The sequence below is a fragment of the Cherax quadricarinatus genome, chromosome 57 (assembly GCF_038502225.1).
Source record: "Cherax quadricarinatus isolate ZL_2023a chromosome 57, ASM3850222v1, whole genome shotgun sequence".
Lineage (NCBI taxonomy): Eukaryota > Metazoa > Arthropoda > Malacostraca > Decapoda > Parastacidae > Cherax > Cherax quadricarinatus.
In genome coordinates this window covers 9,149,789-9,173,072 of record NC_091348.1, presented here as the reverse complement: position 1 = coordinate 9,173,072, position 23,284 = coordinate 9,149,789, and the positions used below count along the sequence as shown (strand labels likewise).

Here is a 23,284-nt window from a genome sequence, read left to right as displayed (position 1 = left end):
AGTTAGCGGTCTTGACGATGTTTACGCATCGGCGATTTTGCCCACTTTGAGCCCTATTTTCGGCCAATTCCAATGTACTAGTCGACAAAAATCATAACTATTTCGCTAGAACTCCATTTTTTCTATCAACTGAGTACAAGTAACCACCCATTTACCAATTTCAACTATCCAATAAAGTGGTCAGAATTTAGCAATTTTGCCAATTTCACACAAATTTCAAAGATGCCAATTTCCAAAAAGGGTCCGGAATAAGCAAGAAAGACATTCCTGGCACTAAAATAACATTTCCTCTGTTCATTAGTCATGTCCCCAGGCCCCTCTTACATTTCTTTTGTTTTCCACTTTGATTTTTTATTCTCACAAAAATAATAAGATTTACTGTTATGCAGACTACTGCATTAGTGTAGAAATGGTATAAATAATATCAGCGCACTTGTGAAAGAATATTAGACTCGCCAGTTGACGTGTATTGGACGCTTAGCATGATTTGTTTACTTTTGAACTTTGGTAAAAATCAAACATTTCTGCTACTTTGAGTTCAATTAAAGTACTTTTCATTGTAAAACAAGTCAAAATCATCTCAGTTTCTGTAATATGTCTTCCATTCTATACAATGAAACCAGGAAAACTAGAATATAACAATAAATACCATACGAAAATACAGTGCAAAGTCGGTTTTAAACCAAAAACACGGTCAAAGTTTTTTTTTTCTCATTATGCACTGTGTGCTGCAGGATTTTTTTATACTGCGCACACTGACCACATAGACCCATTCTTTCATATGTAGGCCTACCAGCTTTCTCTTGCTAGATTTGAGGGCACTAGAATTTATGCATACTAGTACGTCAAAAACCCTGGCGCATAAGCCGTACTAGTATGGCGAAAACCCCGAAAGAGTTAATTAAAATGCTGACTTTGTGGTCTATTTTCATATAGTATTTATGGTTGTATTCTCGTTTTCTTGGTCTCATTTGATAGAATGGAAAACATATTATAGAAACAGAGGTGAATTTGATTGGTTTTATTATGAAAAGAACCTTGAAATGGAACTCAAATTAGGGGAAAAGTTTGATTTTTGCCAATGTTCAGAAGTAAACAAATGATGTCATTGCCCAATAAATGTCCAACTAGCCATTCTAATATGCAGTCATGAATGGGTTGACATTATTTATACAATTACGTATTACAATATTGCAGTAGTCTGCATAACAGTAAATCTTCTATTTTTTGTTTGAATGAAAATTCAAAATAGAAAGCAAGAGTAATATCAGAGGGGCCTGGAGACGTGACTGATGAACAAAATAAATGTTATTTTAGAGCCAAGAATGTCTGTATTGTTCATTCTGGACCCTATTTTGAAATTGGCATATTTTTTAATTTGCGTAAAATTGGCCAAATCGCCACTTTCTGACCACTTTATTGGGTAGTTGAAATCGGTAAATGGGCAGTTTCTTGTACTCAGTCGATATAACAAATGGAGTTCTAAAGAAGTAGTTATGAGTTTGGTCAACTGGAACAATGGAACTAGCTGAAAATAGGGCTCAAAGTGGGGGAAATCGCTGATTCATTAACCCTTTCAGGGTCCGTCCCGTAGATCTACGGCTTTACGTTCAGGGTCCAAACCGTAGATCTACGCCATGAGCTCAGCTCACTCTGATAAACTGTGAGTGGTACATTTGGGCCTAGATATGAGAGAATACATCTATGTGGTATGTGTGCACCACATAAAACAGATCCTGCAGCACACTGTGTATAATGAGAGAAAAAAAATGAAATCATGATTTTTCGATTAAAACAGCAACTTTGCAGTGTTTTTTCGTATGTTTTTTATAGTTGTATTTGCGATTTCTTGGTCTCATTTGATAGAATGGAAGACATATTACAGAAATAGAGATGATTTTGATTGGTTTTAGCACTGGAAATGGCTTGAAACTGAGCTCAAAGTAGCAGAAATGTTAAATTTTTGCCGATATTCAAGAGTAAACAAACGACCTCACACGTCTAATACACACCAGCTGGTGGGTCTAATATACATTCACAAATATGGTGATGATATTTATACAATTATTACAGTATTGCATAACAGTAAATCTTCTATTTTTTGGTGTGAATAAAAATTCATTATGTGAATAAAAAATCAAAATGGAATTTATTTGTAAAGCCTCAAAACATAACTAATGAACAGAGGAAATGTTAGTTTAGTGCCAGGAATGCCTACATTGTTCATTCTGGACCCTATTTTGAAATTGGAATATTTTGAACTTTGTGTTAAATTGGCCAAATTAACAATTTCCGATCACTTTATTTTGTAGTTGAAACAGTTGACTTGGCGATTTCTTGTGCTCAATCGATAGAATAGAAGTAATACTAGTGAAATAGCTAAGAATTTGGTTGATTGGAATAATGTAATTGGCCTAAAATGGGAGTCAAAGTCGGCAAAATCGCCGATTCGTAAATATCGCTGACACATCAAAATTCGTGAGAGCATAATTTCGTCAATTTTCCACCAAATTTCGTACTTTTTGTTTTATTACCTTCACAAAAAGATTCTCTACGATTTCATAAGAAAAAATAACAAATTTTTTTTTTGAAAATTCTTGGACACTGGTGCGTGACTCCAGATTTGGGCCTTGGACCCTGAAAGGGTTAATATCGCTGAGGTCGCTAACTTTGCGAGAGCGTAATTCCATAAGTTTTCCATCAAATTTCGTACTTTTGGTGTCATCACCATCAGAAAAAGATTCTCTATCATTTCATAAGAAAAAAAATAATTTTTTTTTTTTAATTTTTGCGACACCAGGAGACACCTCAGGATTTGGGATTGCGACAGTCAAGGGGTTAAAGAGGGCTATTTTCTGTGTGGTATAAGACCAGAAAAAAAATTTAGGACCAGTACTTACCGAGATATAAGACCGTGAAGTTGGCTCTGGATGCTCACCTGAGCGCAACATCCAGTCCTGCAGCTTGCAGAAGTGTTGCTGATTTTCCTTTTTTTTCCTCATTTTTATTTTAATTTATATAATTTTTATGTTTTGATAATTACAATTCATAATAGTTCTTGTGATATCATAGCCAATCTTTGTTCTGACACTAATATTATGTACTGAAATAGTACTCAAATTGACAGGCGAACATTTTTACCTGCCCTGGTCATTTACTATTATCTCGATTGAGACACTTATGCAGCATATGGGAATCTTTATTCAGGAAACGTTTCGCCACACAGTGGCTTCATCAGTCCAATACAAAGAGGAAGGCGTAAGGAGAGGAGGAGTATGAGGTAATCAGTCCCTCAGCCTGGAGTCGATGTGTTCAGTCCATCAATCTTGTAGAATGTACAGCATAGGGCCGTAGACGTGGCTTATATACTGTAGTGAGGTGACTTGAAGCAGACGGAGGCGGGATCATAGTGGTACCATCCACTAGTCGAAGTAGGTCTTTGTCCAAAGGTTGAACAAGCGTTGAAGAATTCTTTGTAAGAAGATCCCATGATGCTGCAGTGTCTGACAGTTGTGACGAATAGTGTCTCAATCTTCAACTTGTCGGTTTTTCAAACCATTCGTCACAACTGTCAGACACTGCAGAATCATGGGATCTTCTTACAAAGAATTCTTCAATGCTTGTTCAACCTTTGGACAAAGACCTACTTCGACTAGTGGATGGTACCACTATGATCCCGCCTCCGTCTGCTTCAAGTCACCTCACTACAGTATATAAGCCACGTCTACGGCCCTATGCTGTACATTCTACAAGATTGATGGACTGAACACATCGACTCCAGGCTGAGGGACTGATCACCTCATACTCCTCCTCTCCTTACGCCTTCCTCTTTGTATTGGACTGATGAAGCCACTGTGTGGCGAAACGTTTCCTGAATAAAGATTCCCATATGCTGCAATAGTGTCTCAATCTTCAACTTGTCGGTTTTTCAAACCATTCGTCACTACTATTATCTCGAAATATATACAAAGTATTTATAGGTCCCAGCAATGTTTTAGACGCGCTGGAGTATGAAACTCCTTGAATGGTGTTATGACAAGGGTCAAATAAGTGACATTTGATGAATGTGCTCTGCTGGAGGGAACCTTGCCTTTATATGTTTTTACTCTTGCACATAACCATGTCTTTGTATGTCTATCTGTCAGTCTATCTATCTGTCTAACTATCTGTCTGCCTGTCTATCTGCCTATCTGTACATCTATCTGTACATCTGCCTATCTGTACATCTGTACATCTATCTATCTGTACATCTATCTGTCTGTCTATCTACACATCTGTCTATTGGTACATCTATCTGTCAGTCTATCTGTACATCTATCTGTCTGTCTATCTGTACATCTATCTGTACATCTATCTATCTGCCTGTCTGCCTAGTTCTGCTTATGTCTGTCCAGTTCAGCTTATCTGTCTTTCTGTCTTCTGTGTGTGGCTGGAGTGTAATATGAGCTCCTTGAATAATGGTGTTATGTCAGCGTCAGATAACTGTGACATATGATGACTGTGCACTGCTGGAGGGGGGAATCTTGCCTTTATGTGTTTTTACTCTTGCACACAAACATGTCTCTGTATGTCTGTCTATCTGTACATCTGTCTGTATCTGAACATAAGAAAGAAGGAACACGGCAACAGGCCTACTGACCTATCCGGAGCAGGTCCATGTCCCCCCCATATAAGACCAATGATCCCCCCCCCACATTAGCCCAATGACCCACCCAGTCTGGTCATCTCCACTCAAGGATGGAGCACGGAACCAGAACCAGCAGCACAAGCTAGTCAGGTCTAACTCACACCCATCCACACCCACTCATGTATTTATCTATTTTTAAAACTACACAATGTTTTAGCCTGAATAACTGTACTCGGGAGTTTGTTCCACTCATCCACAACTCTATTCCCAAACCAGTGCTTTCCTATATCCTTCCTGAATCTGAATTTTTCCAACTTGAAACCATTGCTGCGAGTCCTGTCTTAGCTGGAAATTTTCAGCACGCTATATACGTCCCCTTCATTTATTCCTGTTTTCCATTTATACACCTCGATCATATCCCCCCTAATTCTACGCCTTTCGAGAGAGTGCAGATTTAGGGCCCTCAGTCTATCCTCATAGGGAAGATTTCTGATACATGGGATCATCTTTGTCATCCTCCTCTGTACGTTTTCCAGAGCATTTATATCCATTCTGTAATACGGTGACCAGAACTGAGCAGCATAGTCTAAATGAGGCCTAACCAAGGATATATAGAGTTGAAGAACAACCTGAGGACTTTTATTATTTATACTTCTAGATATGAAGCCAAGAATTCTGTTAGCTTTATTGCGAACACTAATGCAATGTTGTCTTGGTTTTAGATTACTGCTAACCAGAACTCCTAAATCATTTTTGCAATCAGTAGTATTAAGATCTACATTATTTAGTTTATATGTGGCATGGTTATTTAACTGTCCAACATTTAGAACTTTGCATTTGTCAATATTAAACTGCATCTGCCACTTCTCTGACCATTGCATCAGTCTATTCAAATCATCCTGGAGTGCTCTAGTGTCCTCATCAGAATGAATTGGACGGCCTATTTTGGTGTCATCAGCAAATTTGCTTATGTCGCTATTTATTCCCTCATCTATGTCGTTTATGTAAATTGTGAACAACAACGGGCCCAACACTGACCCCTGAGGAACACCGCTTGTGACGTGCCCCCATCCTGATTTCTCCCCATTTATGCAAACTCTCTGCTGTCTATTTGTCAGCCATGCCTCTACCCAGGAAAAAAATTTCTCCTCCTATTCCGTGTGCCTTAAGTTTCCTCAATAGCCTCTGGTGTGGAACTCTATCGAATGCCTTACTGAAGTCCATATACACGATATCATATTCATTACCATGATCTACCTCCTCAAACACCTTAGTGAAAAAAGTTAGTAAATTCGTAAGATAGGAACACCCCTTTGTAAAACCGTGTTGAGATTCATTAATCAATCTGTGCCTGTCAAGATGGCTACGAATTGCTTCGGCAATTATTGATTCCATAAATTTTCCCACTATGGAGGTAAGGCTTATTGGTCTATAGTTCAAAGCCAAGGACCTGTCACCTGCCTTGTAAATAGGTATTACATTTGCCATTTTCCACTTATCAGGCACTATGCCAGTTTGTAGTGATATGTTAAAAAGATTAGCCAAAGGCATGCTAAGTTCCTCTTTACATTCCTTTAACACCCTTGCAAACAGTTCATCAGGGCCTGGGGATTTGTTAGGTTTTAGTTTCTCTATTTGTCTGAGGATCATGTCACTAGTTACCGCAATCGTACATAGTTTATTATCATCCTGTCTGCTTAGCTCTGCTTATCTGTCTTTCTGTCTGCCTGTGTGTGTCTGTCCTTCCATCTGCTTGTCTGTGTCTCAGGGAGCGGCTAGTAAACCTGTTGGTTTGTGGTGTATGGGCAGCTCCCTGATTGCTGAGCAAGTGATACTATTGCCTGCATCATGTTTATTTATGTCTTACATCTACAAACACTGTATAGCATTTGGCCTGGAATTTTTGGGTTATCCTAGGTAATTTACATTATATATAATAACTGCATTTATGAGTACATGTAAGAGACAGAGATACAAATAGAGAGTGATATAGACAGAGATATAGACAGAGATATAGACAGATACAGACAGAGACAGCCAAAGCCAGCCAGCTAGCCAGCCAAATACATAAGAACATTAGAAAGAAGGAACACTGCAGCAGGCCTACTGGTCCATGCAAAGCAGGTCCATGTCAACCCCCCGGCTTAGACCAATAACCCACCTAGTCAGGTCACATCCACTGAAAGAAGGAGCACGACATCTGACCTAGTAGAACAAGCTAGTCAGGTCCAACTCACACCCACTCATGCATTTATCTAACCTATTTTTACTTTCCTCTTAAAATGAGAGTGTTAATATGACATGACATCAGTGAATCCTTGGTGTTTGCCACGATATTTGCTCTAGCTGGCGCTCAGTTGAACTGGTGCTCCCACAGGGTACTAAGTGCTCCCAGATTTTTTTTCATAGTGCGCACACTGAGTGCACAGACCCATTTTTTCATGTCTAGGCAACTCAGACTTAATGCACCAAATTTGAAGGAATGAAAAATAAATCATTGATCTACGTTCAGAGCCTGCCACACATCAACGTATATCTACATGTGAACAGTTTAACCCCTTCAGGGTCCAAGGCCCAAATCTGAAGTGGTGCCCCAGTGTCCAAGAATTTAAAAAAAAAAAAAAAAATTATTTTTCTTATGAAATAGTAAAGAATCTTTTTGTGAAGGAAAGAAAACAAAAAGTACGAAATTTGATGGAAAATTGACGAAATTATGCTCTCGCGAATTTTGATGTGTCAGCAATATTTACAAATCAGCGATTTTGCCGACTTTGACTACCATTTTAGGCCAATTACATTATTCCAGTCAACCAAATTCTTAGCTATTTCACTAGTATTACTTCTATTCTATCGATTGAGCACAAGAAATCGCCAAGTCAACTGTTTCAACTACAAATTAAAGTGATCGGAAATTGTTAATTTGGCCAATTTAACACAAAGTTCAAAATATTCCAATTTCAAAATAGGGTCCAGAATAAACAATGTAGGTATTCCTGGAACTAAACTAACATTTCCTCTGTTCATTAGTTACGTTTTGAGGCTTTACAAATAAATTCCATTTTGATTTTTTATTCACATAATGAATTTTTATTCACACCAAAAAATAGAAGATTTACTGTTATGCAATACTGTAATAATTGTATAAATATCATCACCATATTTGTGAATGCATATTAGACCCACCAGCTGGCGTGTATTAGATGTGTGAGGTCGTTTGTTTACTCTTGAATATCGGCAAAAATTTAACATTTCTGCTACTTTGAGCTAAGTTTCAAGCCATTTCCAGTGCTAAAACCAATCAAAATCATCTATATTTCTGTAATATGTCTTCCATTCTATCAAATGAGACCAAGAAATCGCAAATACAACTATAAAAAACATACGAAAAACACTGCAAAGTCGCTGTTTTAATCGAAAAATCATGATTTCAGTTTTTTTTCTCTCATTATACACAGTGTGCTGCAGGATCTGTTTTATGTGGTGCACACATACCACATAGATGTATTCTCTCATATCTAGGCCCAAATGTACCACTCACAGTTTATCAGAGTGAGCTGAGCTCATGACGTAGATCTACGGTTTGGACCCTGAACGCAAAGCCGTAGATCTACGGGACGGACCCTGAAAGGGTTAAGGGTTAAATGGACACTCTTGAAAAAAAAAACTGGGGTGGTTTTTGCCTAAATGTTTGATTCTGTTTATAGGCTCAAATGCCTCCCATATACAGTGGAACCTCGGGTTACGAACGCCCCACCATGCGAATTTTTCAGGATACGAAGTCATTCAGTCGAATTTTTGCTTCTGGATACGAACAAAATTTCAGGATGCGAACTTTTCCCTCAAGGGAGGTTCCTTAAATAAATAAATAAAATATTTCTTTGCAAAGGTTACAATGTGTGTTTACATATAATATGATTGGAGCAAAGAAAGCCACTATCCTTCCGAGGCATTTTGGGTAGTCTTAACCTAATACTAATAGACTACTAAGTCTAGACAGGTGAAGAGTGTACTAGTAGTGGTTACCAATGTTTTGCCGTTGGTGGCACCAATACTGGCAACCTTTTGAAGTTTCTCCTTACTGTTATTGCTATTATTATTATTTTATTATTATTATTATTATTACTATCACACTGGCCGATTCCCACAAAGGCAGGGTGGCCCGAAAAGGAAAAACTTTCACCATCATTCACTCCATCACTGTCTTGCCAGAAGGGTGCTTTACACTACAGTTTTTAAACTGCAACATTAACACCCCTCCTTCAGAGTTCAGGCACTGTACTTCCCATCTCCAGGACTCAAGTCCGGCCTGCCGGTTTCCCTGAATCCCTTCATAAATGTTACTTTGCTCACACTCCAACAGCACGTCAAGTATTAAAAACCATTTGTCTCCATTCACTCCTATCAAACACGCTCATGCATGCCTGCTGGAAGTCCAAGCCCCTAGCACACAAAACCTACTTTACCCCCTCCCTCCAACCTTTCCTAGGCCGACCCCTACCCCGCCTTCCTTCCACTACAGACTGATACACTCTTGAAGTCATTCTGTTTCGCTCCATTCTCTCTACATGTCCGAACCACCTCAACAACCCTTCCTCAGCCCTCTGGACAACAGTTTTGGTAATCCCGCACCTCCTCCTAACTTCCAAACTACGAATTCTCTGCATTATATTCACACCACACATTGCCCTCAGACATGACATCTCCACTGCCTCCAGCCTTCTCCTCGCTGCAACATTCATCACCCACGCTTCACACCCATATAAGAGCGTTGGTAAAACTATACTCTCATACATTCCCCTCTTTGCCTCCAAGGACAAAGTTCTTTGTCTCCACAGACTACTAAGTGCACCACTCACCCTTTTTCCCTCATTAATTCTATGATTCACCTCATCTTTCATAGACCTATCCGCTGACACGTCCACTCCCAAATATCTGAATACGTTCACCTCCTCTATACTCTCTCCCTCCAATCTGATATCCAATCTTTCATCACCTAATCTTTTTGTTATCCTCATAACCTTACTCTTTCCTGTATTCACCTTTAATTTTCTTCTTTTGCACACCCTACCAAATTCATCCACCAATCTCTGCAACTTCTCTTCAGAATCTCCCAAGAGCACAGTGTCATCAGCAAAGAGCAGCTGTGACAACTCCCACTTTGTGTGTGATTCTTTATCTTTTAACTCCACGCCTCTTGACAAGACCCTCGCATTTATTTCTCTTACAACCCCATCTATAAATATATTAAACAACCACGGTGACATCACACATCCTTGTCTAAGGCCTCCTTTTACTAGGAAAAAATTTCCCTCTTTCCTACATACTCTAACTTGAGCCTCACTATCCTCGTAAAAACTCTTCACTGCTTTCAGTAACCTACCTCCTACACCATACACTTGCAACATCTGCCACATTGCCCCCCTATCCACCCTGTCATACGCCTTTTCCAAATCCATAAATGCCACAAAGACCTCTTTAGCCTTATCTAAATACTGTTCACTTATATGTTTCACTGTAAACACCTGGTCCACACACCCCCTACCTTTCCTAAAGCCTCCTTGTTCATCTGCTATCCTATTCTCCATCTTACTCTTAATTCTTTCAATTATAACTCTACCATACACTTTACCAGGTATACTCAACAGACTTATCCCCCTATAATTTTTGCACTCTCTTTTATCCCCTATTATTATTATTATTATTATTATTATTATTATTATTATAATATTATAATAATTATCAGTAGTAGTAGTATGTACATGGTGATGGGCTCTTGATCTAGGGAATTGGATCTGTGCTCTAGTTCCCTAAATTAATAATAATAATATTAATAATACATATATACATCCTAAGAATAATAATAATTATAACAACAACAATAATAATAATAATAATAATAATAATAATAATGTGGAAAGTGGGTTATAGTAAGCGTGTATGCACCTGGAGAAGAAAGAAGTGTAGAGGAGAGAGAGAGATTTTGGGAAATGTTGAGTGAATGCATGGGGAGTTTTGAATCAAGTGTGAGAGTAATGGTGGTTGGGGATTTCAATGCTAAAGTGGGTAAAAATGTTATGGAGGGAGTAGTAGGTAAATCTGGGGTGCCAGGGGTAAATGTAAATGGGGAGCCTTTAATTGAGCTATGTGTAGAAAGAGATTTGGTAATAAGTAATACATATTTTATGAAAAAGAGGATAAATAAATATACAAGGTATGATGTAGCACGTAATGAAAGTAGTTTGTTAGATTATGTATTGGTGGATAAAAGGTTGATGGGTAGGCTCCAGGATGTACATGTTTATAGAGGGGCAACTGATATATCAGATCATTATTTAGTTGTAGCTACAGTTAGAGTAAGAGGTAGATGGGAAAAGAGGAAGGTGGCAACAACAAGTAAGAGGGAGGTGAAAGTGTATAAACTAAGGGAGGAGGAAGTTCGGGGGAGATACAAGCGACTGTAGGCAGAAAGGTGGGCTAGTGCAAAGATGAGTAGTGGGGGGGTTGAAGAGGGTTGGAATAGTTTTAAAAATGCAGTATTAGAATGTGGGGCAGAAGTTTGTGGTTATAGGAGGGTGGGGGCAGGTGGAAAGAGGAGTGATTGGTGGAATGATGAAGTAAAGGGTGTGATAAAAGAGAAAAAGTTAGCTTATGAGAGGTTTTTACAAAGCAGAAGTGTTATAAGAAAAGCAGAGATGTTCGCTATGTGAATGAATTTTCCCCATAAGAAATAATGGAAATCAAATTAATCCGTGCAAGACACCCAAAAGTTTGAAAAAAAAAATTTTACCACATGAAATATACATTTTCCTACACACAAAGAGACGGATACATGCACAATAGTAGAGTAGTACATACACAATATATATTGTGCATGTACTACTCTACTAAATGAAGAATAAATGACACTTACCTTTATTGAAGATGCAGCAATGACTGATGAGACACTGTGTCCTGGGAGTGCCTTTTCCTCCTGAGTACTGTAGGTCCTGTTTGGTATTTTCTTCCAGAACAGGCCTTATCACACTGTGTATGTCACTACGATTCTTAAATCTCTCAAACCAACCTTTGCTGGCTCTAAATTCACCAATATGAGCACTAGTTCCAGGCATTTTCCCTGTTCACCTGGGTGTTAGTCGACTGGTGTGGGTTGCATCCTGGGAGACAAGATTAAGGACCCCAATGGAAATAAGTTTAGGTATATGGACAGTAAAAGAAAGATGAAGAGAGTGGTGAGAGAGTGCAAAAGGAGAGCAGGTGATAGAGTGGGAGAGGCACTGTCAAGAAATTTTAATGAAAATAAGAAAAAATTTTGGAGTGAGTTAAACAAGTTAAGAAAGCCTAGGGAAAGTATGGATTTGTCAGTTAAAAACAGAGTAGGGGAGTTAGTAGATGGGGAGAGGGAGGTATTAGGTAGATGGCGAGAATATTTTGAGGAACTTTTAAATGTTGAGGAAGTAAGGGAGGTGGTAATTTCATGCACTGGTCAGGGAGGTATACCATCTTTTAGGAGTGAAGAAGAGCAGAATGTAAGTGTGGGGGAGGTACGTGAGGCATTACGTAGAATGAAAGGGGGTAAAGCAGCTGGAACTGATGGGATCATGACAGAAATGTTAAAAGCAGGGGGGGATATAGTGTTGGAGTGGTTGGTACTTTTGTTTAATAAATGCATGAAAGAGGGGAAGGTACCTAGGGATTGGCGGAGAGCATGTATAGTCCCTTTATATAAAGGGAAAGGGGACAAAAGAGACTGTAAAAATTACAGAGGAATAAGTTTATTGAGTATACCAGGAAAAGTGTATGGTAGGGTCATAATTGAAAGAATTAGAGGTAAGACAGAATGTAGGATTGCAGATGAGCAAGGAGGTTTCAGAGTGGGTAGGGGATGTGTAGATCAAGTGTTTACATTGAAGCATATATGTGAACAGTATTTAGATAAAGGTAGGGAAGTTTTTATTGCATTTATGGATTTAGAAAAGGCATATGATAGAGTGGATAGGGGAGCAATGTGGCAGATGTTGCAAGTATATGGAATAGGTGGTAAGTTACTAAATGCTGTCAAGAGTTTTTATGAGGATAGTGAGGCTTAGGTTAGGGTGTGTAGAAGAGAGGGAGACTACTTCCCGGTAAAAGTAGGTCTTAGACAGGGATGTGTAATGTCACCATGGTTGTTTAATATATTTATAGATGGGGTTGTAAAAGAAGTAAATGCTAGGGTGTTCGGGAGAGGGGTGGGATTAAATTATGGGGAATCAAATTCAAAATGGGAAGTAACACAGTTACTTTTTGCTGATGATACTGTGCTTATGGGAAATTCTAAAGAAAAATTGCAAAGGTTAGTGGATGAGTTTGGGAATGTGTGTAAAGGTAGAAAGTTGAAAGTGAACATAGAAAAGAGTAAGGTGATGAGGGTATCAAATGATTTAGATAAAGAAAAATTGGATATCAAATTGGGGAGGAGGAGTATGGAAGAAGTAAATGTTTTCAGATACGTACTTGGGAGTTGACGTGTCGGCGGATGGATTTATGAAGGATGAGGTTAATCATAGAATTGATGCGGGAAAAAAGGTGAGTGGTGCATTGAGGTATATGTGGAGTCAAAAAACGTTATCTATGGAGGCAAAGAAGGGAATGTATGAAAGTACAGTAGTACCAACACTCTTATATGGGTGTGAAGCTTGGGTGGTAAATGCAGCAGCGAGGAGACGGTTGGAGGCAGTGGAGATGTCCTGTCTAAGGGCAATGTGTGGTGTAAATATGCAGAAAATTCGGAGTGTGGAAATTAGGAAAAGGTGTGGAGTTAATAAAAGTATTAGTCAGAGGGCAGAAGAGGGGTTGTTGAGGTGGTTTGGTCATTTAGAGAGAATGGATCAAAGTAGAATGACATGGAAAGCATATAAATCTATAGGGGAAGGAAGGTAAGGGTCGTCCTCGAAAGGGTTGGAGAGAGGGGGTAAAGGACGTTTTGTGGGCAAGGGGCTTGGACTTCCAGCAAGCGTGCATGAGCGTGTTAGATAGGAGTGAATGGAGACGAATGGTACTTGGGACCTGACGATCTGTTGGAATGTGAGCAGGGTAATATTTAGTGAAGGGATTCAGGGAAACCTGTTATTTTCATATAGTCGGACTTGAGTCCTGGAAATGGGAAGTACAATGCCTGCACTTTAAAGGAGGGGTTTGGGATATTGGCAGTTTGGAGGGATATGTTGTGTATCTTTATACGTATATGCTTCTAAACTGTTGTATTCTGAGCACCTCTGCAAAAACAGTGATTATGTGTGAGTGTGGTGAAAGTGTTGAATGATGATGAAAGCATTTTCTTTTTGGGGATTTTCTTTCTTTTTTGGATCACCCTGCCTCGGTGGGAGACGGCCAACTTGTTGAAAAAAAAATAATAATAATAATAATAATAATAATACAACAGTAATAATAATATGTTGTCATTTTTAGACATTTTTCATATTTTTTTTTTTAATATTTTTGTGGCAAAAGCTTCAAAATACAAGTTGGTAACCCTCTGGGTGGTTGTAGATACTGCTACACCACTGCTATCTCAGTGCCAACCAAGGGTCAAAAGGAATAAGAGGTGTGCTGCTCTGAGTGACCACAGCAGACCCTTGGGATGCACAATTTTGTCTTATATTGTACAAATTTCTTGCACAATGCCTCCCCCAAAGAGAAAGTATTCGTGTACAATCAGCAAGATGGTCAAGAAGTGATTAAAAACTATGAAAAACGTTAGAGAAATGAAGAAGGCAGCAGCATAGTGAGGCAGCTGGCTGCCACCACCACCACTGTGGCCGCCTCCACCACCACCACCACCAGTGTGGCCACCGCCACCACTGTGGCCACCGCCAACACCACCGTGGCTGCCTCCACTACCACCACTGTGGCTGCTGCTGCCACCACCACCACCACTGTGGCCACCGCCGCCGCCACCACCACCATGGCCACCACCACCACTGTGGCCACCGCTGCCACCACCACTACCATGGCCACCACCACCACCGTGGCCGCCATCACCACTGTGGCTGCCGCCACTGCCACCACCACCACCACTGTGGCCACAGTGATCATGTCTTCACCTATATATATGTGCATCTGTCTTACCACACCAGTGGTTACATATGTGACAACCTCACCATTAATCATAGATAAACACAAGCTAGGTGTAGGGTTATGGACTGGGAAGATACTAGAGTGGGAGAGTAAGTGGCGGATGCTTTCTGCCGCTGCCGGCATCGCCATCACTTGCCATATTATGGCCTATTTTATTCATTCTAGAGTATATATCAAGTTTCTATGTTATAATATTGTTTATTATGTCATATTAGATGAACTGTGATAGATAACTAAGCCGTAGAGTTGATATTAGCATTATTCTGTCATGCCTCCTGAGAGGCTGGAACAGATTAACCCTTAAACTGTCCAAGCAGATCTACGTTCACATGCGAAGTGCTCCAAAAGTAGATCTACGTTTTTTTTTTTTTTACATATTTTCAAATCTTTCTTTTCTTTCAACACACCGGCCGTATCCCACCGAGGCGGGGTGGCCCAAAAGGAAAAACGAAAGTTTCTCCTTTTACATTTAGTAATATATTCAGGAGAAGGAGTTACTAGCCCCTTGCTCCTGGCATTTTAGTCGCCTCTTACAACACGCATGGCTTCCGGAGGAAGAATTCTGTTCCATTTCCCCATGGAGGTAAGAAGAAATAAACAAGAACAAGAACTAGAAAGAAAATAGAAGAAAACCCAGAGGGGTGCGTGTATATATGCTTGTACATGTATGTGAAGTGTGACCTAAGTGTAAGTAGAAGTAGCAAGACGTACCTGAAATCTTGCATGTGTATGAGACAGAATAAAAAGACACCAGCAATCCTACCATCATGTAAAACAATTACAGGCTTTCGTTTTACACTCACTTGGCAGGACGGTAGTACCTCCCTGGGTGGTTGCTGTCTACCAACCTACTACCTAGATATTTTCAAATATAACAAAAAAAAAAGTAAATCAAAGTTTTTTTACATGTTTTCAAATGTAAAAAAAAAAAAAAAGATCTACTTTTTTACATACTTTCAAATGTTGGAAAAACGAAGATCTACGTTTGGACAGTTTAAGGGTTAATTGCATTTCAATTAATTTAAATGAGGAAAATTGACTCAGCATACGAACAAATCAGGATACGAACAAGGTCATGAAACGGATTAAATTCGTAAGCCGAGGTTCACTGTATCCTCTCAATATGAAACCTTTGCAATACACCTACCATCCAACTTACGACGTGCTCGACTTACGATGACTCGACTTACGACTGTGTTTTTTATGCCAAATTTCTGGGAAATAAACAAGTGTTTGTGTTGTACACAGTGTTTATCCTAAACCTTACAGTATAAAATACAGTACTAACAGCATAAAAAGTAAAGTGAAACATGAAATACCAAAATAAAACAATAAAATAAAGTCATTACAAAAATGTTATGTTGATATTCAGTAGTAAAGTTCGACTTACAAACATTTTGACTTACGACCAGTTTCTCGGAACCGAACTCGGTCATAACTCAGATGGTAGGTGTACCAAATAATGGATTACTTTGTATTTAAAAATTTTTTCACATTCTAATGACCACAAAGCCACTAAGAGTTACAGGTTCTCTTAAAGATGCTTAAACTCTCGGGCAAAAGTTCCCAAACCTCTATAACAAACTGTATATGTATATCATAGCTTCCTATTACCAGCCAACTAACCATTCACATGAAAAGAATATTACTTTTAGTTATGTAAATTTATTACATTCTACATTGTGAAAAGAGAAAAACTTACCTGCAATAACAAGAGCATCAAAAAGGAATGATGCTAACATCAGTGGTAAGAGTGCTTCACCCCGTGTCTTGAGCATACCCGATCTCATCTTCTCTGCCTTGTCACGAATCACAGCCAATTCTAATGGCCCAAGAGGTAGGCGTTTAAGAAGGGCCACTAGATCACTCTCCTGGTTTGCTAACTTTACCTCGAGGGGCTAGAAAAAATGAGATTATTTAAAATTTATATATACTTATGAATAGTTTTTAAATTACAAATAATTTTTTTAACACACCAGCAGTCTTCCACTGAGGTAGGGTGACTTGAGAAAAAGTAACACTTTCACCACCGCTGTTTTGCCAGAGGCATGCCAAGATTACAGTTCAGATGCCTCTCTAAACTCCAAATATCATCACATCTTCAGAGTGCAGATCCAGTGGAACCTCAAATTTTGAACGTATCGCTTATCGAACTCTTCGTCTTTCGACGGCTTGTTTTCTAACCAACTTTATCCCTATTATCAAACTCGCCCCTTCTTTCGAACCGCCGGGTACCGGACCTGTCCGCCAGCCCACTCTGTCCGTGTCCCCGCGCAGGCACCATGAGCCAGTCTGGCTTTGTTGATGCTTGAGTGAGCACTAACCTGCAATCTCAGTCAAACATTCTACAATTAATTCATTGTGTATAGTGCTTGTGGGACTGTGAAATAAGCTACCATGGGCCCAAAGAAACTTGCTAGTGGTACCCTTGTGGTAAAGAAAGTGAGAAACACCATAGATGTGAAGAAGGAAATAATACAGAAGTATGAGAGTGGTGTGCAACTTGTTGAGCTTGCCAGGATGTATGGGAAAAACAAGTCAACCATCGCTTCTATCCTGGCAAAGAAAGAACAAATCAAGGAAGCTGATGTTGCGAAAGGTGTTGATATGCTAACCTAAAAAAGACCACAGACAATCGATCAGGCTGAGTTATTGTTGCTGGTGTGGATCAAGGATAGAGAGATGGCAGGTGATAGTGTCTCAGAGACGATTATTTGTGAAAAGGCAAGGAAGTTGCATGAAAATTCAAAGATTAAGGAGATTTGCACCAAGTGGAATGATGTCCAAATGTTTGTGGAGAAGTACCACCCTGAGCAAGCTGAAACAAGCCATCTTTGCAACAAGAAAGAACCATGTCCCATTTTAGGGAAATCTTAAAGAGGCGCCAGAAACAGAGGACTGTGGACAGTAATTTTGTGAGACAAGGGTCTAGTGACTCTCAAGCTGGTCCTAGTGGCATTAAAAGACAGAGAAGGGAAGTAACTCCAGAAAGGGCTTTGATACCGAAAGTCCTTATGGAGGGGGATTCCCCTTCCAAACACTAATCCGAACTCCCTCTCTCCTCCTCCCTATCTTCCAGATGCCATCACCAATCTTCAATAAAGGTAAGTAAAAATGTTATTTTATATGTTTATTTAAATTTATTAATAATTGTACACTATATTTGTTGTGTGTATGTAAAACTATATGTAATACTATCTATAAAATGTATTTTTTTTTTTAATATTTTTGGGTTTCTGGAATGGATTAATTGTATTTCCATTATTTCTTATGGGAAATATTGCTTCGCCTTTCAAACTTTCAACTTTAGAACTAGCTCCTGGAACAGATTAAGTTCGAAATTTGAGGTTCCACTGTACTGTATTTCCCACCTCCAGAACTCAGGTCCAGCTAACTGGTTTCCCTGAATCCCTTCATAAATGTTACCTTGCTCACATTCCAACAGCATATCAAGTCATAAAAACCACTTGCCTCCATTAACTCCAATCTAATGTGTTCACACACACCTGGTGGATGTTCAAACCCCTCACATACAAAAAACCTCATTTATCCCTTCTTCTAACCTTTCCTAGGACAATGCCTATCCAACTTTCCCTCCACTACAGATTTATACACCCTCCAAATTATCCTGCTTTGCTCCATCCTATCTAAATGTTCAACCCCCCTCAATAACTGCTCCTCAGCCCTCTGGATAATACTTTTAGTAACCTTGCGCTTCCTTTTATTCTCCAAACTACAAATTCTCTGCATAATATTCACACTACACACTGAACTCAAGCATGGCATCTCCATTGTCTCCAGCTTCCTCCTTGCTGCAACATTTAAAACCCTAGCTTCACATAAGTGTGTTAGTACCACTATGCACTGACACTTTTCCTTTTTTGCCTCCATGGATAACATTGTCTCCACAAATGCCTCAATGCACTACCCCCCCTCCCCCATCAATTCAATGGTTCACCTCATCTGTTTCTTGTTATCATTTATAAGAATGGAGGATATGCTACTGAAATAAGATAATTTTGGTCGGTTTCAGGACCAAAAGTTACTTGAAATTGGGCTCAAAGCAGCAGAAATATTTGATTTTTGGGTAAGGCCCCCTACATTGCCTGGTCTATCTTAAATACCTTCGATATACCTTGGAAGAGTTTTGAGAGTTTCTCTACTCTCTTTGCCCGGCCATGGGACAGGCTCGTCTGGTGCTTGCCTGGTCAACCAGGCTGTTGCTCCTGGAGGCCCACTGCCCCACATATCCATCACAACCTGGTTGATCTGGCACCAGATGAAGATACTTGTCCAGCTTCCTCTTGAAGGCTCTACACTTGTTCCAGCCATGTTTCTGATATCTTCTGGGAAGATGTTGAATAGTCTGGGACCCCAGATGTTGATACGGTGTTCCCTTATTGTGCCCACTGCACCCCTGCTCCTCACTGGGTTTATTTTACACTTCCTCCCATCTCTCTCACACCAGTAAGTTGTTATGGCAGTGTGCAGATATGGGACCAGGCCCTCGAGTACTTTCCAGGTATATATTATCATGCATTTCTCCTCTGCTCCAATGAGTACATGTTCAAGACTTGAAGGCATTCCCAGTAATTTAGGTGCATTACTGGCTCAATGTGAACCGTAAACAATCTCTGTATTTGTTCCAGCTCTGATATTTCTCCTGCTTTGAATGGGGCCATCAGCACTGAGCAATATTCTAAGTGAGGGAGCACTAGCGATTTGAAGAGTGTCACCATCTCCATTAGTATTTCCCTTGTTTTGAAAGTTCTCAGTACCCATCCTGTCATCCTCCTGGCTGTGGTGATCTTTGTCTTGTTATGGTCTTTAACCCTTCGACTGTCGCAACCCGCAATCCTGAGGTGTCTCCTGGTGTCGCAAAATTTCCAAAAAAAACAAAAATTATTGTTTCTTATGAAATGATAGAGAAATCTTTTCCCGATTGTAATGACACAAAAAAAAAAAAACGAAATTTGATGGAAAACTGACGGAATTATGCTCTCGCGAAGTTAGCGACCTCGACGATATTTACAAATCGGCAACTTCGCCCACTTTGAGCCCTATTTTCGGCTAATTCCATTGTTCCTGTTGACCAAACTCATAGCTATTTCTTTAGAACTCCATTTTTTCTATCGATTGAGTACAAGAAACTGCCCATTTACCAATTTCAACTACCCAATAACGTGGTCAGAAATTTGCAATTTGGCCAATTTCATGCAAATGAAAAAATATGACAATTTCAAAATAAGGTCCAGAATGAACAATGCAGACATTCCTGGCTCGAAAATAACATTTTCTTTGTTCATCAGTCACGTCTCCAGGCCCCTCTGATATTACTCTTACTTTCTATTTTGAATTTTTATTCAAACAAAAAATAGAAGATTTACTGTTATGCAGACTACTGCAATATTGTAATAATTGTACAAATAATGTCAACCCATTCATGACTGCATATTAGAATGGCTAGTTGAACATTTATTGGACAATGACATCATTTGTTTACTTTTGAACATCGGTAAAAATCAAACAATTCCCCTACTATGAGCTCCATTTCAAGGTTCTTTTTTATAGTAAAACCAATCAAAATCACCTCTATTTCTATAATGTGTTTTCCATTCTATCAAATGAGACCAAAAAAACGAGAATACAACCATAAATATTATACGAAAATAGACCACAAAGTCTGCATTTAATTAAACAAAATGGTTGGAGTTTTTTTTTTCTCATTATGCAGTGCGTGCTCCAGGATTTTTTTTATATGGTGCACACTGACCACACAGACCCATTCTCTCACATGTGGGCCTACCAGCTTTCTCCTGCTTGATTTGAAGCCGCTAGAATTTATGAGTACTATATATACGTCAAACACGGTACCTCGTAAGACATATATATACACCTACCATCAGACTTACGACCTGCTCGACTTACGACCACTCAACTTACAACCATGTTTTTTATGCCAAATTTCTAGGAAATAAACAACTATTTCTGTTGTACACAGTGTTTATCCTAAACCTTACAGTATAAAATACAGTACTAACAACATAAAAAGTAAAGTAAAACATGAAATACTAAAATAAAACAATAAAATAAAGTCATTACAAAAATGTTTTGTTGTTATTCAGTAGTAAGGTTCAACTTACGACCATTTCGACTTACGACCGGTTTCTCGGAATCGAACTCGGTCGTAAGTCGGATGGTAGGTGTACGGCCAAAACAGTCAAAGGGTTAAAAGAAAGGTCAGCTGACATAATTATTCCCAGGTCTTTTACGTGTTCCCTTCGTTCTATTTGGTGATTCTCTTGAGTTCTTCATTCTTTCCATACCTAAGCAGCTGGAACTTATCACCACTGAACGTCATGTTGTTCTCGACTGCCCACTGGAAAACCCTGCTTATGTCTTCCTGTAATTTTTCACTGTCCCCTATCGTAGTGACTTTCATGCTTATTTTAGTGTTATCCGCAAATGATGTTACAAAAATGTGCTGGGTGTTTTTATCTATGTCTGCTATGAGGATGAGAAACAGCAGAGGTGCCAGGACAGTACCTTGGGGCACTGAGGTTTTGGCCTCGCTGATGCTGGATCTTGCTCTGTTCACTACTACTTTTTGTGTTGTGTGTGTTAGGAACCCAAAAATCCATATGCCTACCTTTCCCGTAATGGCCATGGCCCTTATTTTGTGTGCTATCACTCCATGATTGCATTTGTCAAACGCCTTTGTAAAATCCATGTAAATCACATCTGCATTTTGGTAGTCTTCCAATGCCTCCGCAATTCTGTCATAATGGTTCAGCAGCTGTGACAGGCATGATCATCCTGCTCTAAAACCGTGCTGGTTCGGGTTGTGCTGGTCCATAAAATTTGTAATCTGCCGTCTCATCGCTTTTTCAAAGATTTTTATGATGTGAGAAGTTAGGGTTACTGGTCGGTAATTTTTAGCTAGTGCTCTACTATCTCCCTTACGTAAAGGAGCTATGTCTGCACTCTTTAAGGTCTTTGGTATTTCACCTAGATCTAAGCTCTTTCTCCAAGGAATGCTGAGTGCTAGTGCTAATGGTACTTTGCACTTCTTTATAAACAGAGCATTCCATGAATCTGGTCCAGGTGCTGAGTGAGTGGGTATGTTGTCCAATTCTTTATCAAAATCTATGGGATTTGTACTAATGTTAGTTAGATGGTCTGTGCGGCCTTCTTCTGGAGTCAAAAATAATTCTGCTGTCATTTCGTGGGTTGCTGAACACCGACTCATACTGTTCTTTTAGAATTTCACTCATCTCCTATTCATCGTCACTATACGAATCTCCTCTCCTCTTCATGATTCTTTTTAGGTTTGATGCAATTATAGAGAAGCCATAAACCATGATTAATCATTCCTGCTTATATTTTATCATCCAAGAAATAGGGTAAATCTTTGAATTTTTATGTGATGATGAATTCAAAATGGAAGGCAGGTATAATACTGTCAGCATAGTTGCTGATCCCCTTATATGTGTTGTATGCATAGATTATATGAGCATCATAGTACCATCCATGTGCTTTATATAGAAGATCCCTAGGCCAAGTGACTGTATGATGTCACAGGATACAGCATGAGTCAGTGAGACGAGCTGCCTCCCTCTCAGTCGACGCATAGGCATAGAAGGCAGAACATGGCAGGCTGGGCTCCATCTCCCATTACCACAGTCTGACAATATATATATCGTTACCATCCAACAAGTGTGTCTACCTTCAACCCTCTTATCTCCTTACCGAACCCCACACGACAATTTGGTGACAGCGGTGTGGGCGTAAAATTGATAATTACGCCGATGTATGGAGATTTCTTTCGAGCAGCAAGACGGCCATTTCGTGTAGCCAGTAGGCCGACCTAGCCAAGCCAGCTACCTCAATCAAGCATCTACCAGCCACTACATTATTCACTGGTCAGTCTCCTTGTATTAGTGTTTATCTGCTTATTTGCATCACTCCCGAGGGGTTGACCCGAGTGTGCAAAATAAGCCAGCAACCAGTCTGTGGTGAGGGAGTCAGTCAGCCTAGCCTACTCCATCCAGTTTTTGCCTGCCAAGCCAGCTTTCCACCCCTGCTGTGCTCATCGTTAGAAGTTATCAAGCTATTCTGTGTGAAGGGTTAAGACAAGCCAGCCAGCACCTAACCCAGGTGACTAACCCAGGTGTCTTACCCCAGTACTCAAGCAAGCCACGTGAGTACAGTCTTCATCGCTTTGTGCTCAAGCTCCAAGCCATTCTGAGTGCTTTTTCATCCCTGTGGTGTTGTGGTATTTTGTGGGTTGTTTTTAAGCCAGTCGGCTTAGAAATATCTTCGCGCCAGTGAGGGTGTCCCCAGTGAGGCTTACGCCGTTCATCCCATAGGCCAGTTACCACGCGGTCTAGGCCTTAGCCCTGTTTCAGCCCACTCACTCGACACTGGCCTCAGCCGCCTCACTCAGCCATTCACCCACTCACCCAACCACTACCACTGTGTTTTGGTACTCTTACTACGGGTACTAGCACCATATTTTAAGGACAACATAGGGGGTCAAGA

General features: G+C 39.8%; 1 protein-coding gene across 1 annotated transcript in view; it reads right to left on the bottom strand.

Moving 5' to 3' along the window:
- Dora (zinc finger SWIM domain-containing dorado) overlaps positions 1-23,284 on the bottom strand; it is a 506,090-nt gene that overhangs the window by 366,598 nt on the left and 116,208 nt on the right. The window contains exon 10 of the mRNA XM_070097330.1: positions 16,446-16,641. Within this exon, the coding sequence (XP_069953431.1) occupies positions 16,446-16,641 (196 nt within the window). The remainder of the gene's footprint in view (positions 1-16,445; positions 16,642-23,284) is intronic.